This window comes from Podarcis muralis, chromosome 6 (assembly GCF_964188315.1).
Source record: "Podarcis muralis chromosome 6, rPodMur119.hap1.1, whole genome shotgun sequence".
Lineage (NCBI taxonomy): Eukaryota > Metazoa > Chordata > Lepidosauria > Squamata > Lacertidae > Podarcis > Podarcis muralis.
This window is the reverse complement of record NC_135660.1, coordinates 69148999-69162059: the sequence shown is the minus strand read 5'-3', so window position 1 is coordinate 69162059 and position 13061 is coordinate 69148999. Positions and strand designations below refer to the sequence as shown.

The window sequence follows — 13061 nt, the reverse complement described above, 5'->3', positions numbered from 1 at the left end:
CAATTCAGAGTCTGGATTGCCCCTTATATCAACCATGCTAAACACGCACTGTTTCAGACCCATCCCAGTTTACTTTCATATCCAAAATGGCACCTCTGGTCTTCAAGCCAAAGCAGTCAGATATGTGTGTCCTTTTGTTTTCTGGGACCGAGCAGTTGCGTCAATGCTACTCAGGAGTCATATCACTTCAGATGATGACTCTTTAAAAGTCTCAGCGCCTAGGGCTTGCCGATCGAAAGGTCGGCGGTTCAAATCCCCGCGGCGGGGTGCGCTCCCGTCGTTCGGTCCCAGCGCCTGCCAACCTAGCAGTTCGAAAGCACTCCTGGGTGCAAGTAGATAAATAGGGACCGCTTACTAGCGGGAAAGTAAACGGCAGAAGTGTCTCCGGACAGCGCTGGCCCCCGGCCTCTAGAGTGAGATGGGCGCACCACCCTAGAGTCTGTCAAGACTGGCCCGTACGGGCAGGGGTACCTTTACCTTTTTTAGCAGACATCAGCTGTTACATTGTGGGGGGTACACCTGAAATAACTGATCAGAGACGGCAGGACTTAGTGCAAATCAAGGTTAAAACCAGATTTCCATTGCCAACAATAGTTAGCCAACTTCCTTGAAAAGCAGTGCTCATTTTCCCTCTCCAATCACAGGGGTGCACTGACCATTGATTTCCAAGCAGAACTGGATGCGCCATTTTTTCAAGCCACTGTCAAAACCCAAACAGAAGTCGAAATGGCCACAAACTTCAATACAGCTGGAAGAGTTTCTGCCATGCCCGTGCTCATGTGTCTGCAGCTTACAGAAGAGGAAGTCGCTTACAGGTGAGCTGTAGATCTCAAGCACCTTCCATAGCTATGGAATCCAAACCAAGGATAATGTCAAACGTTCTCCAATTTTACAACACCTAACTTTCTTCCAAGTCACAATGGCTTCTCCATAAGGGGCATTGGAGCAGGTGCTGTTCTTGACTCCCATACACCCACACAACTATAGCCCTGTCCAAGAATGCAACACTCAACGACCTCAACATTAAGGAATCGCTTGCATGGATAATAACCACCATCACAGGTCAAATACAGAGAAAAGTTCAACTCCACATATCACACTTTTTGTGCTAACCATTATTCAGAGTCCACCTCATAGTCTGAGATTCCAAACATATAACACACCAACCAGAGTTTGGAGCGAGGGACACTTTTCAGTCCAAAGGCTGCATTCCCTTTGGAGTACCCTTGAGGAGAGCCACATGGCCAGTTGTGCGTGGGGCCAGAGCAATTAATGTTGATTAAGGCTAGTTTCTACACACATAAGAGGCATTGTCAGGGTTCAAGGAGACATTCCAACCAGGCAAAAACACTCAAGGGGAAGTGTTGCTGGAGAGAATCCAGAGAAGTCTGGGGGGGGGGCACATCTAGCCCTCAGCCTGTGGTTCCCCATCCCTGAATTATAAAGTATGAGTTGGGCACAGTAGTCCTCCATTTATGTTGGTTATTGTTGCTGTTGGTTAATATTGCCTAGATTCTGTTGGTCACAACTGCTGCTGGTTAATACTGGAGTCTTTGCCAAATCCCTGGCCAAAGGCATACCTAGGATCCCTTGCACCCCCAGTAAAGGAGCTGTATCGGCATCCCCTCTCTGCCCCCCAAATCACTTTACTGTGCTGCAAGAAGGATAGGAAGCTCCTCCCACGCTGCATCTCGCTGTGAATGCGGTGCCGTTTCACCACACGCATATATATCATATCCTCCATAGTCTGATAGGCACCTGTCCTGAACCCCTGGCCTACCTGGCAGCGTCAGTATGTCAAGTCCAAAGGCCAAAGTCCAGGGGCCAATCCACACAAGCAGAGTCCAAAGGTCAGAAAACACAGTCCAAGTAAGCCAAGTCTGAAGTCCAGCAGTCAGAATACAATCCAGAGTCAACCCTGGAGGACCAGGAGTATCTGAGCCATGGCCCGACCAACATGAGCAGTTGAGCAGACACAGCACCTCAGCTCTGCTTCTCTTTTGTACTTTGCCTGCTGATTGCAGCATCTGGGCTTGACGAGGCAGGTGACCCTCACCTGCTCCAAGCCTACTCCAGCCTAGGAATCACACCCCTCCTCCCAGAGCTGGCAAGCCCCACCTGGCCACTTAGGGAGCTGAGCTGTGGGCCCTTGCCTGCCTCAGCATCTGGGAGTGTCCCTCCTGCTCCTCCCTACACCTCAGAGCCTGCCATGTTCATGGGGACAGGGCCCCCTCTGGTGATAGGTCCTGCTACTCTCGTTCCTGTGCATGGACCCCCATCCCCTGGCTATTCTCCATCACCATCTCCACAACCTTCCTTCCTCATCTCCTGCTTGCCCTGGTGTACCCCAGTCCTGGCTACACACCTTGCCGGGATTCTCTTCCTCCTTCCCATTGTCCTGCCAGTTCATGAGAGTGCCCGTGGCAGGGACGAGTTTCACCAACCCCTAGGTATGCCTCTGTCCCTGGCTACTGCAGCGCTTTGGTTCAACTGCGCCATGAGCTTAGCTGCCACTCAGGCTTTGTAAAAATGCAGAAACAACAGGCCAAGGGAAGCTGGGATAGCCTCTCCTTTTAGAGAGCCAAATATTTATCGCCCTTGTCTTCAGCAACAAGCGATAATGAGTTCCGTACCTACCGTTTGAGCTGAAGCTGGTTCTCTTAAAATAAATCCACCATCTAGGAAGGTCGCCGGGAGGTTAATGGAAGCCTTGGGCAATGCCAGACTAAGGAGCTTTAAGAGGTGCTGCCCAAATACAAAGAATGCAGGCTTATCTTTTACAGTGTTATGGCGATAAATCCCTTCCTTAGGACCATAACTACCGCATCTTGTGCCAAGATTGATTTCCCACCAGACATAACATCACTGCTCTCTTGTGCTCTCGCCGATAAATCTTTCATGGCTGCCTCTTGACATAAATAGACCCAGAGCAGGTTTCGGGTGCTGTGTATGACATCCAGCACTGATGCACTTGGCAATGTTCCCAGGCTTCATCCAAGCTTGTGAGACAGAGCCTTTGCTTGTGTAGAAGAGAAAGGCCTTGGCATATCCGTCTAGTTCGGGGACATGAGACAAACTTTGGGACAAACAGGTTTGGAATTGGCACTAGGGAGAAATCAGAACTATGTCATGTCTTCCGCCTCTTCCGTGGAGGTCACATGTTCTCAGGTTTTCATATTGTAGAACTTGTTTGTAGAGCTTCCCCAAGGGCCAAACCTTCAGCCTCTTTGCCTGACATGCTCCTACAAAAGGCAAAGTGCAGATAGGCTCCAATCGTATATACACCAATGGCAAGCTCATTCTCCAGTTGCGGATCTTTGAGCAGAGAAGGTAAATGCGATGCCATCCACACTGAGAGGAGAGCTTACCTAATTCATGTTTTCTAAAACAATACAGAAACTGAAACACAGCATCCCTTACAAAAAGAAAAAAAACTTCAGTGAATTTCGCAATGCACTTCTTCAGCCAAGTAATATGTACAAAAGTGCGTATAAATTTTTTTTAGGGAAAATAACATTTACAAGTGCCTTGCCAATATGAGTATGAAAGGCAAAATTTCAGACAAATGTGGGTATATTTAAAGAAAGAGAAATTTGCACTGATGAATTTTCAGGAGGAGGTTTTGCAAAATTGTAGAAACATGTAGATTTGCACCTGCGAAAATGAGAACCTGAAAGGAACCAAAACAGACACTCCTAGCCCTATCCTGGAGTAGCCAAAACAGCATCATTCATGCACAAGAGAGTAAAATCAGGAGGCCTGGAGGAACTCCAAAAGTTTGCAGAAATACAACAAATATTTAGTGCAGAAACTTAGGGGAGGGCATAAACTGTTCAGTAAGGAATGAGCATGCTCAGTAGGCATGGAATATTAACTGGGAGGATAGAATGCAAGGGGAGGAGAAAATGGAATGGAATATCCTGGGAGAGGGCATGCACCTCTTGAACATGCACTTTCAAGGCACAGGGGAAGTGGAAGTGTCTATGACCCCTTAGCTGGTTGGCTAAGATCCTGAACAAGAGCACATTTTGTTGCAGGTCCCATATGTTGTAAATTACTGGGAGTTATTGAGAGTTTTCCAAGATTCTACTTTTCCTAGTATATTTGCAGAGGAGGAAGGGAAACTGGGAAGGCTGTGTGTGTGCCCTGTCTAAAGGCTTATTGAGGCTGCATTCACCATCTGAGGTGGGAAAAGTACATTTTTAAGAATCCCTCCAAAAACTATTTCGTAAAGATGTTAAGAACCAGCTATTTTTACATACAATGTAGGTCTCCCAAAGCAAGTCTTCCGGGAGCGTATAACGTGAAAATGGTTTACCTGAATATGTTTTCTTCAGTACCAGTTGGTTTAGATAATATTGTGGAAAGGTGGTATTTTCAGGCCATAGGGACATATCTAAAGTTAGTTGTATGGATGACTTGTCCTAGAGAAATGTGGGGGTTTTGTTTGTCTGTATTGCAATCCCAGAAGCCATCCTACAGATGCTAAATGCTAGGTCAGATTGATTTCATTGTTTGTTGGTTGTGGTTTTATTCCCTCACAGAGAAATCTTCTCGGTCTCAGAATCCTCTGCAAACCACAGCACCACTGTCCGCAAAGGGAGATGGACCACCATCCCTGGGCGTGAGCTTTCCTTTCACAGAGCCAACTCTGAAATGTGCAGGATCCTCCTTGCAGAGACAACGGAACAATAAAAAGCAGCATCCATATGTTGTCACCTTGTACTTGCGCTTCCTCTTTTCCCACTCACATCTTATACCTAGGCCAAAGTTTAAAGTGCATAAATTCCTGGTTCCTTTTTTCCACTTACATTTTTATTCTGACAGAAGTTTTGGATGGACCAAAACAGTACATCACAGACAACCAGGTCACAAATCCCTCACATTTCCAATCTCAACGAATGCTGTTTTGTGCCGTTATCGAGTTGCTAAGGCGGTAGAGTCAAGAAAGGAACTCTCGCCAACATTTTTGATCATTTCACAGCTTCTTTCATATCAGCCCCTTTACATGGGATAGCTCAAGTTTGGCTCACCCTGCTAGCCCATTCTTTGAAATGTTCCCCTTTGTTCTTTTCCAGCCTCTGCTGCAGGGCATTGGGGGAGAAAAGATTGTACTTTGCTGTTTGCTATCGGATCACCTTTCCGCAACAACTGCTGGTCCTCTGCTTTTGCTTCTGAATAAAAGGGGCCGAATAAGCTTTCAGATAATATGGGGGGTGATTCCGACGTTTGCAGAAGTATAAACAACAATTAAGGAAGGGGAGAAAATCTCAATATTTAATGCTGTGCCCACTAGGAAGACACCTCCATATTAGAGCCCTATTTAATTGCTAAGGCTGCAGTCGACAACCATTCGAATCACTGGGAGGCTTTGCCACTGACTTTGACAGGACCTGGTTTGTATCCTGTTGCATGATCATCAAACAACGTTGTGTCTCAATTCCTAAAGGAGCCTGGCCATTAGATCTTTCCAAACTGCTGACACTGAACTCAGAAATAATAAGTCCAGCAGTGACCTCTAGTGCTTGCAAAGTGTATGCAACTGAACGAGTGCCTATGAACTAAAACAAAAGCCCCTGTACCCAAAGGAAGGATGCCAACCTCTTTTAATGGTGAGCAGGGGGAAATCTCAGTAAACCGTGTGGACATGAAACCCCTGCTCACTCACCAACAATTTTCAATGGAAGCAAAAATGGTGAAGGAGTGAATCCTAATGCTTTTTAAAATAAACCACACAGCTTTAGAGAATGGCTGACTCCTGTCCGCAAAATTCCAGTATCTACTATGATGGAAGCATCATATTAATATCTAACCTGCTACTTAAGTTTTGGTCTTTCTCATGCAACAATACCTGGCTCCTTTTATTATAAGGATAGGGAAAATATGTTCAAATTCTTGAACTGGCTATACATTGCATAATATTTCCCATCCACCAGAGGAAGCAGCCCAAATGACTCAGTGTGCAAAGGTGTACAATACTGTATTCACTAAGGCCCAGAGTAAAAATGACCTGTGACTGTTTTACCACCATTTAGAGAGGCAGAAAATGTAGGGAGAAAATGTAGAATGCATGTGCTACTTCTATGAACATTATCGGGGGGGGGGGTGTTAGGCTGAGGCCCGAGTCCCACTGACCTGGGATTAAGCCTCATTAAATTCAGTAGGACATGCTTCTGAACAGACCCAGGACTGTGCCATTAGTCAAGTTACAATATAGTTACTGTGACATAAACTTTAGTAGATTAGAGCCCTAGATCAGATGCACGATGTATGATCCTCAGTTACATGCACATTCATTGGCAGATATAACTGGGTATAGAGGGAAGAAACTGAAAAATATGGGGGGTTAGCAAATGGCTGTGAAATGTACCAGGGTAGTGTTTATCGCCCCCCCCCCAACACTTCAGTCATCTGAGGAAGTTCTACTCCCAACATGTGATGACACAATTCTGTTCTTCTTTTAAGATGCCACGAGACTGCTTGTTTTCCTAAAAACCACCGCTGCCCAGTCAACCCTCACACCGTTGTCCATGGCCGCTTATTCATCACTACAGAGCGGAGTCATGCATCGCAATCCTGAGCAATGTTTGCTAACTTCTGTTTGCTCAGAGGTCCTACTGAGTTTAGCGGGACGAGTTCCCAGGGACATGTCCTTTGGACTGCAGCCTGAGGGTCAAGGTACATAATTATGCAGCGGATCCATGGATTCATCTCCTTGGTTTACCTTTTCACTGAAATACAGTCACACATGGTGGGTGGTCAGTTTGGTGAGGGGGGCAGCAGTAGAGTGGGAGGGAGGAGCCATTAACTTTCCTTCCTCGTTCCATTTTCCAGATTTGCCTTTACATGCGAACTGAATTAATTTCTCCCCCCATGCTGAGCAGATGCTCAGAAGCACCATTCTGTAGCCTTTCTGAGCTGACTTGCAACACCATGTTCCCCAAACCATGCCCATCTGATGTCAGGTATGGGGCAGGTAGAGGCAGCTGCCAATGCACAATTGGGAGCCTTAAACTGAGCTGCCGATGATGCCTTGGCAAAGGAAAACAGCCTTTGGCCCTGCCACCCAGCAGCTGATGAGCAGGAAAGCTGAAGCCTCAGGAACTTTGCAAGCCCCACCCAGTTCCCTGAAGCCCCAACTTGAGGACTTCAAAGCACCCAAACACTTTGTGTCATTCTGACATCAGCTGATTGACCCACCTACCACATTTGAATGTTTGGGCCATGATCGGATAAGGTTCTGACCCGCAGAATCAAGAAGTTCACCAAGCCTGTTCTAAAGGGATTAGGACCTAGTCTTCCTCCTGCTGTTTTTAGACTCCCAGTCCCACCAGCCCCTTCCAGCATGGCCAATGAGGATGGGAGTTGCAGGTTAGCCACACAGGTCCCCCAGTTCTGATGTACATCAGTGATGCTTGGTGGATGGACAGAGTAATACACCAACATGCATTCTGTGATGAGTTCATCATTGCAGGCTAAGAAGGCCCTGTGCTAAGGACAAATTGTGATTATTTGGAGAGCAGTTTCAGGAGCAGCGGCATGGAATATAGGTGATTAAAGCGAGCCATTCTGTATCATGGGAAACAAAATAGGAAGCCTCCGGTAGACAATTAGTTAAGCTGATGCACAAATACATTGAAAAACTAGGCAGGTCTTACACTCTTATAGGGGAAATGGTTGTCCATCAACACATTAGAGGAAGCTATGCTGCAAGAACTAACCGTCACCAAATCATTGCAATGTTCTGACTTCATTATTTATGTGCTTATTCCAGCTTAGCTGCATTTAATTAGAAGGAAGACAGCAAAGCCAGAAGCAGCTTCTGGTGGTGTTTGTGAGATTTGTTTTTGGTTTTTTTCTTGGTAGAAAAAATCTAGTTGCAGTGACATGATTTGTATAAAATGGCTTTCTAGTATAAAGCAAATGGTGATTTAAAAAACGAAGTAACTTAATTTATTAGAAAAGACTGTCACGTCAGTGACAGATGAAGCAAGCCTCTGTGAATGAACTTTCAGCAGGAGACGAGAACGTGATAGCTATATTTATCATGCTGCAAAACTGTGATGGGCTTCAGAAAAGCAGCTATCGTATTACCAAAGGTACAGTCCCCTTGCATTTGATCAACACTTTTATATTTCCTTGAATTCAACTGGAGAAATTTAAGTTGCTCAACAGACTGGAGAGCTGAGCACCCTTCCAACACGTCTCTCGGTGGAGGATCTCCAAGTAGAGCTACACAAATCCTATGAGTAAATCAGTGTCTAGAACAAGGAGGGAAGCTAGCAGTGCCTCTGCTCAGCCTTGAGCCTGTCAACTGGAATTGCCTGCTGGATCAAGCCAATGGCCCATCTTGAGTGCTGTTCTCAAACACTATATACACATGTTTCTCACAATAGCCGTTTCTGCACAGTCCCATGAAAACATGCAACGTGGAAAGTATAATTTGAGGGTGTTTTTTTTATAAACAATGAACTTCAAAACATGCAAATCTCTTTCTGCAAATGCAAACATGCGGCTGCTGAATCTGTCCCCCATACTTTCCAGATATTTGCCCTGCTTTCCCTCATCTCTTTTTGCCATGGCCTGGTGTGTTTTTGTCTGGATACTAAAATGGTAGGACTTTTGTCTTTTCAGAGTAACACAGGAAACATCTCCCAGTCACAAAAAGCAGCACGAGTGATCAATGCGGTTCAGTGGGCACCATCCAAAGCCGTCCTGATCCCTGAGACTACGCTTGTGGCATTTGCAAGGTTCTAGAAAGGACAGATAACATGGTGCAAACACGATTAAAAAGAAAAGGGGTTGCCAAAACAAACCCACCAGCAAACCAAAATCCAAAAAAAACTAACAACCCCACCACCAAACCAAAATGCCAGAAAAGAGAGACTCAAGTGTGTTGTGTGTAGGGGTGGAATGGGGTGTCCATTTAATATTAAACCAGCCTTTCTCCCCAAAAGGCAATTCAATTATTTGCATAACCTTACATTACCTCGATCTTATTTAGCATCCACCGTTGGCAAAACACAGCTCGTATCAGACAGTTTCAAAGCTGCCTGTTGCAGCTCATGTTGTTGTTCTTGGGTAAAAGTCACTCTGGAGTTGTTGTTTTTAAAAACGCACCTGTTACCTAACTTATTCAGAATTCCTGTGGTGGGCATATTTTATTAAAACTGGCGTCACCTCCTATCACAAGCAGAGTTCCAGAACAGCAACCTGCCAATGCAAGAGAACATCTTCAAACTCAGAAGTGACATAAACTGCATTGTGAGGAACAAAAGTGGCTTTTCAGAGGGAGAAGAGAGAGAGAGGGAGGTGTGGGGAGAGAGAACCAGGAAGCCCACAACATCCTTGCAGTAATAACATTGTTTTAAAACACAAAGCATTTGGTAACACGCTTGGGTATCTGGTTCCCTGGTTTGCTCTGAAAATCTACTCATTCTGAGGGCAGCACACCACTGACGACCAGATCGCTGGGGGCAGACAAATAATGGCTGAAAAGCAATCACGAATTGCTTGTGGGCGTCTAGCTGGCCACTGGCGCAAGCAAAGTGCTGGAACAAATGGACATTGGGCCCAGTTAGCAAGGCAATCTTCATGTTCTCATATTCTCCCTGGTTTGACTGAGAATTGTCACTGCCATGGTGAACAAAAGGTCATAAAAATGGTTTTTAAAGACAAGGTGTTCATTGCTCATACCCTGTTCAAGGGACACTCCAAGTGAGCTTGGGGGGGGGGGTTCAACACCCCCGTCCTAGGACTCTCAGCACACCAGCTCAGCATTGCAAGGAGGCAGCTGGCTTGCTGGCTCAGGAGCCCGTTAGTCCAAACCACACACACACTTTCCTGGGATTGGTCTCCTTGTGCATGCAAGGTTTTGGCAGCATCTACACGGTGCCATCATCATCAACAACAAAAAAGCCAGCCTGCATTTCTCTCCCCACCACCAGTTTTAATCTACATTTGCCCTTGCCAAGGTAGAAAACAACAACAATAACCTGTTGCCAACAACCCGTTTGCGCTACCTGTAAGACCCGTTTGCAGTATTAAGCCCTCCGCCTGGAAGCACCCCAGGTCTCCTCCTCTCTCCTGACACAATCAATTTCAGTCCGCATAGTGTGCTGTTACAGAGACAGGTCAGGCTCGCTGTCCACAGTAACTCGGACTGAAACCATGTCCCTTGCAGCACCATTTCAAGGCTCCATCGGATGGCTGGGATAGCAGCAGCAATGAGTGGAAACTGAGGAGGGGAAACAAGGTCCTTGAGCTGGCTTGGCTCTGTCTTGCCTTATTGATTGAGAAATCCCGTTAGCAACCTTGACGGAAAAGCCCTCTGAGGCGACCTAACCTGGGCTACAGAAGCACTGTGTGTGTGTGTGTGTGTGTGTGTGTGTGTGTGTGTGTCCAACCTCAGCAATTTCAATTTGTTTCCTTCACTGGGTTTTTCTTAAATATATATATATATATACACACATATATATTTCTAAAAAGTGCCACAGAACAATGGCGAAATCACCGCCATTGCTAAAACGAATGTGGTTGCGTTGGAAATGGTTACTCCTTCCATTCTGGAAAAGGGGCCCAGATAAAAAAACAACAACATGGTGGCTTTGCCGCTCCGCTCCTCTGCATGTAAACGGTGTAGAGAGACGTAATGAAACCCCCCCACAAAAAATAAGAGAGGGGTTTCTGAGGGGAGGGGGGGAGAAAGCACCACCCCCACTCATGTCACAACAGGGGAGGAGGTCCTGAGAGTGGCAGCTGACTGTTTGGGCCCCACGCTGTCCTTTCTCCACCCTCCTCCATCTTGAGGAGGAGATGGGCCTCCTTTCTGCGAAACAACTGAAGGCTTGTCCAAGGCGGCAGGGAGCCATTGGGACAGCGAGCTGCTCCGATGCTCCTCGGGGTCCCACCCTGCTGGAGCTTGCCGAAGAGGAGGAGGAGGAAGAGGAGGAGGTAGTAGAATTGTCGTGCCCACTTTCGAAGTGCTATTGTCAGGGCTGCCCTGAGGCTGTGAAGCAGCGTTAACCTGGCAGGTGCCAATGGCCGTGGAGCCGGCGAGAGTAGCCAGGAGGCCACGGGATGCCTCTGTCTCTTTCGGAGAAGTGCCCTTCATCCTCCGCAGTTGGCTCATGGCAGTGGGATGGGGAGACAGTTGTGGGAGAGGGCCGGGAAGGGCAGCGCCTCCGCGGGTGCCAGTCTCAGAAGCTCCTTGGTCAGCAGCGGGAGGCTGGCTGGTGGGGACTTTTTTGCCGCAGGATTCGCAGCAGAGCTTGTTATAGCCAGGGATGGAGCAGTAGCGAGCCAGGACTTCCATCTGGCAGAATATGGACTTGTCTCCAAGGCACGGCTCCTCTGCAATGAAGGGAAATTACAGAAAGTTGGCGTGAAAGTGACCGTGACTTCAGACAACCATACACAAGAGAACAGTGCTACAGTGCAGTCTAAGACTATTATCCCAAAAGACTCGTGTATAGTTAAGCCGTGTCGACCTAGGCTACAGCACTCTTCTCGCCATAGAATAGCATCTGTGGCTGCCCAGATGTGCCTGGGCTCCAACTCCCATCATCCTTGAAGATTGGGCCACGCTGGGTGGGTCTTGTTGGGGTTGGGAGTTCAACTTCTGGACAGCCACGGGCTTCCCCACCCCACCCTGTGCCATAGAAGGAATGCTCCATATCAGTTACACAAACAATACATAGCAGTGATACCAGAAGCGGCATCAAGCAAAGAGAGAAACAGAAATAGGAATCGGCAAAAAAGAAAGAGAAAGAATCACAGACCCCAGTAGAGTTGTGGGGCAATTGCAATCTCAGGCAAGTGGCAACGGGTGTCAATGATGCAGGAGGGGTGGGTTCCATCCATATTATGATCCTGGTTGCGTATGGTGGTTTCGATCCAGAGTTAGAAATTTGGGATTGTGGGTGTGTCACTCTACCTTCCCTTCTATGGGAAAATCCCAGCCCCTATGATACAAAGACTAAAGAACTGCTAGACTCAAACCATATTTCTAAAGAGAAACAGTGCTGAGGGGAGGGAACTTGGGGGGGGGGGACAACCATAGGTGGTGGGGTGTGCCTGAAGATTCAAGATGATACATATATAGAGACAGCCACTGTATTATTTACTCTTTACAGGAATCAAGTTGCAGAAAAGCATGTACCCAAATGCCATTAGGCCTATGGATATGTCAGCAACTGCAGAATGTCAGCAGGGGAGCCTAAGAGGAGAAGACAAAGAGAGGAACGTAAAAGTCAGTGAGATGCAAGTGTAGAGACAGCTGAAAGAGAAACAGTCAGACAAACAGACAGGCAGACAGAAGCACCTACACAGGAATTTGTATAAACATCCCAGAGAGTCAACACTAGCGAGAAATACCTGCAGATGAACGCTAGAGGGCAGTGATTCATTTTCCAACAATGATCTCAAGTGTCTGCAATTACTTACCTGTGAGTAAGCCCCAATAAATTCAATGGGACCTGCTTCTGAGTTGAGCTTGCAATGTAAGGCTCTTGGATGAGCATTAATCCAAAATTAATTCTGAACTGGGATCATGCATCTAGGGATCCATACAAAGGGAAGCCTTTCCACTTTATTTGGTGTATTTTAAGGTGCAGAAGATTCTACTGGCTCTCTAAACTAAATAAGATTGGCCTCTTCCTCCCAGTGATTGCTTATAAGCGCTCTCAGCTTAGGCTATATAGTCACATTGGCAGCAGCAGAAGAAGATCCACTTGTAGTTAAACATTTCTGCAAATTATTTGTTTCACCATGTGTGATGTTACAGCAGGCCTACACAACGTGAGAACCAAACTGTGGCATGGTGGCCCACTGAGAACTCAATAAATATGCTTCCAGCTGGAGCCGGTCCAAAAACCTGGCAGATGGGCTGCACTCAGCTTGGTGGGTCCCCAGTTGAGTAGACCTGATCTACAGAGTACAACAGAAGTCTGAATTGGGATGTGTTGACTTCCATGTTTATGACCCATGGCAGGGGTGGAAAACCTTACTGGAGCCCAAGGGCCACATTCCCTAATGAGCAGGTTTCCAGGGGCCAGAGGTGG

At 46.8% G+C, this 13061-nt stretch overlaps 2 protein-coding genes across 5 annotated transcripts in view; one reads left to right on the top strand and one right to left on the bottom strand.

Annotated features, from left to right (window-relative positions):
* The window catches only part of TBATA (thymus, brain and testes associated), a 37478-nt gene extending 32753 nt beyond the window's left edge, over positions 1–4725 (top strand). The window contains exons 23-24 of the mRNA XM_077930515.1: positions 645–815; positions 4545–4725. Coding sequence (XP_077786641.1) covers positions 645–815; positions 4545–4695 — 322 coding nt within the window. The 3' untranslated portion in view covers positions 4696–4725. The remainder of the gene's footprint in view (positions 1–644; positions 816–4544) is intronic.
* Positions 4726–8437: 3712 nt separating this feature from the next.
* ADAMTS14 (ADAM metallopeptidase with thrombospondin type 1 motif 14) overlaps positions 8438–13061 on the bottom strand; it is a 73365-nt gene continuing 68741 nt past the window's right edge. For 3 of the 4 annotated variants that reach the window (XM_077930514.1, XM_028729555.2, XM_028729556.2), the window contains one exon: positions 8438–11352. In XM_077930514.1, coding sequence (XP_077786640.1) covers positions 10721–11352 — 632 coding nt within the window. In that variant the 3' untranslated portion in view covers positions 8438–10720. Of the gene's footprint in view, positions 11353–12160; positions 12218–13061 lie in introns of all 4 variants that reach the window. The other variant, XM_028729557.2, reaches the window with a different exon arrangement.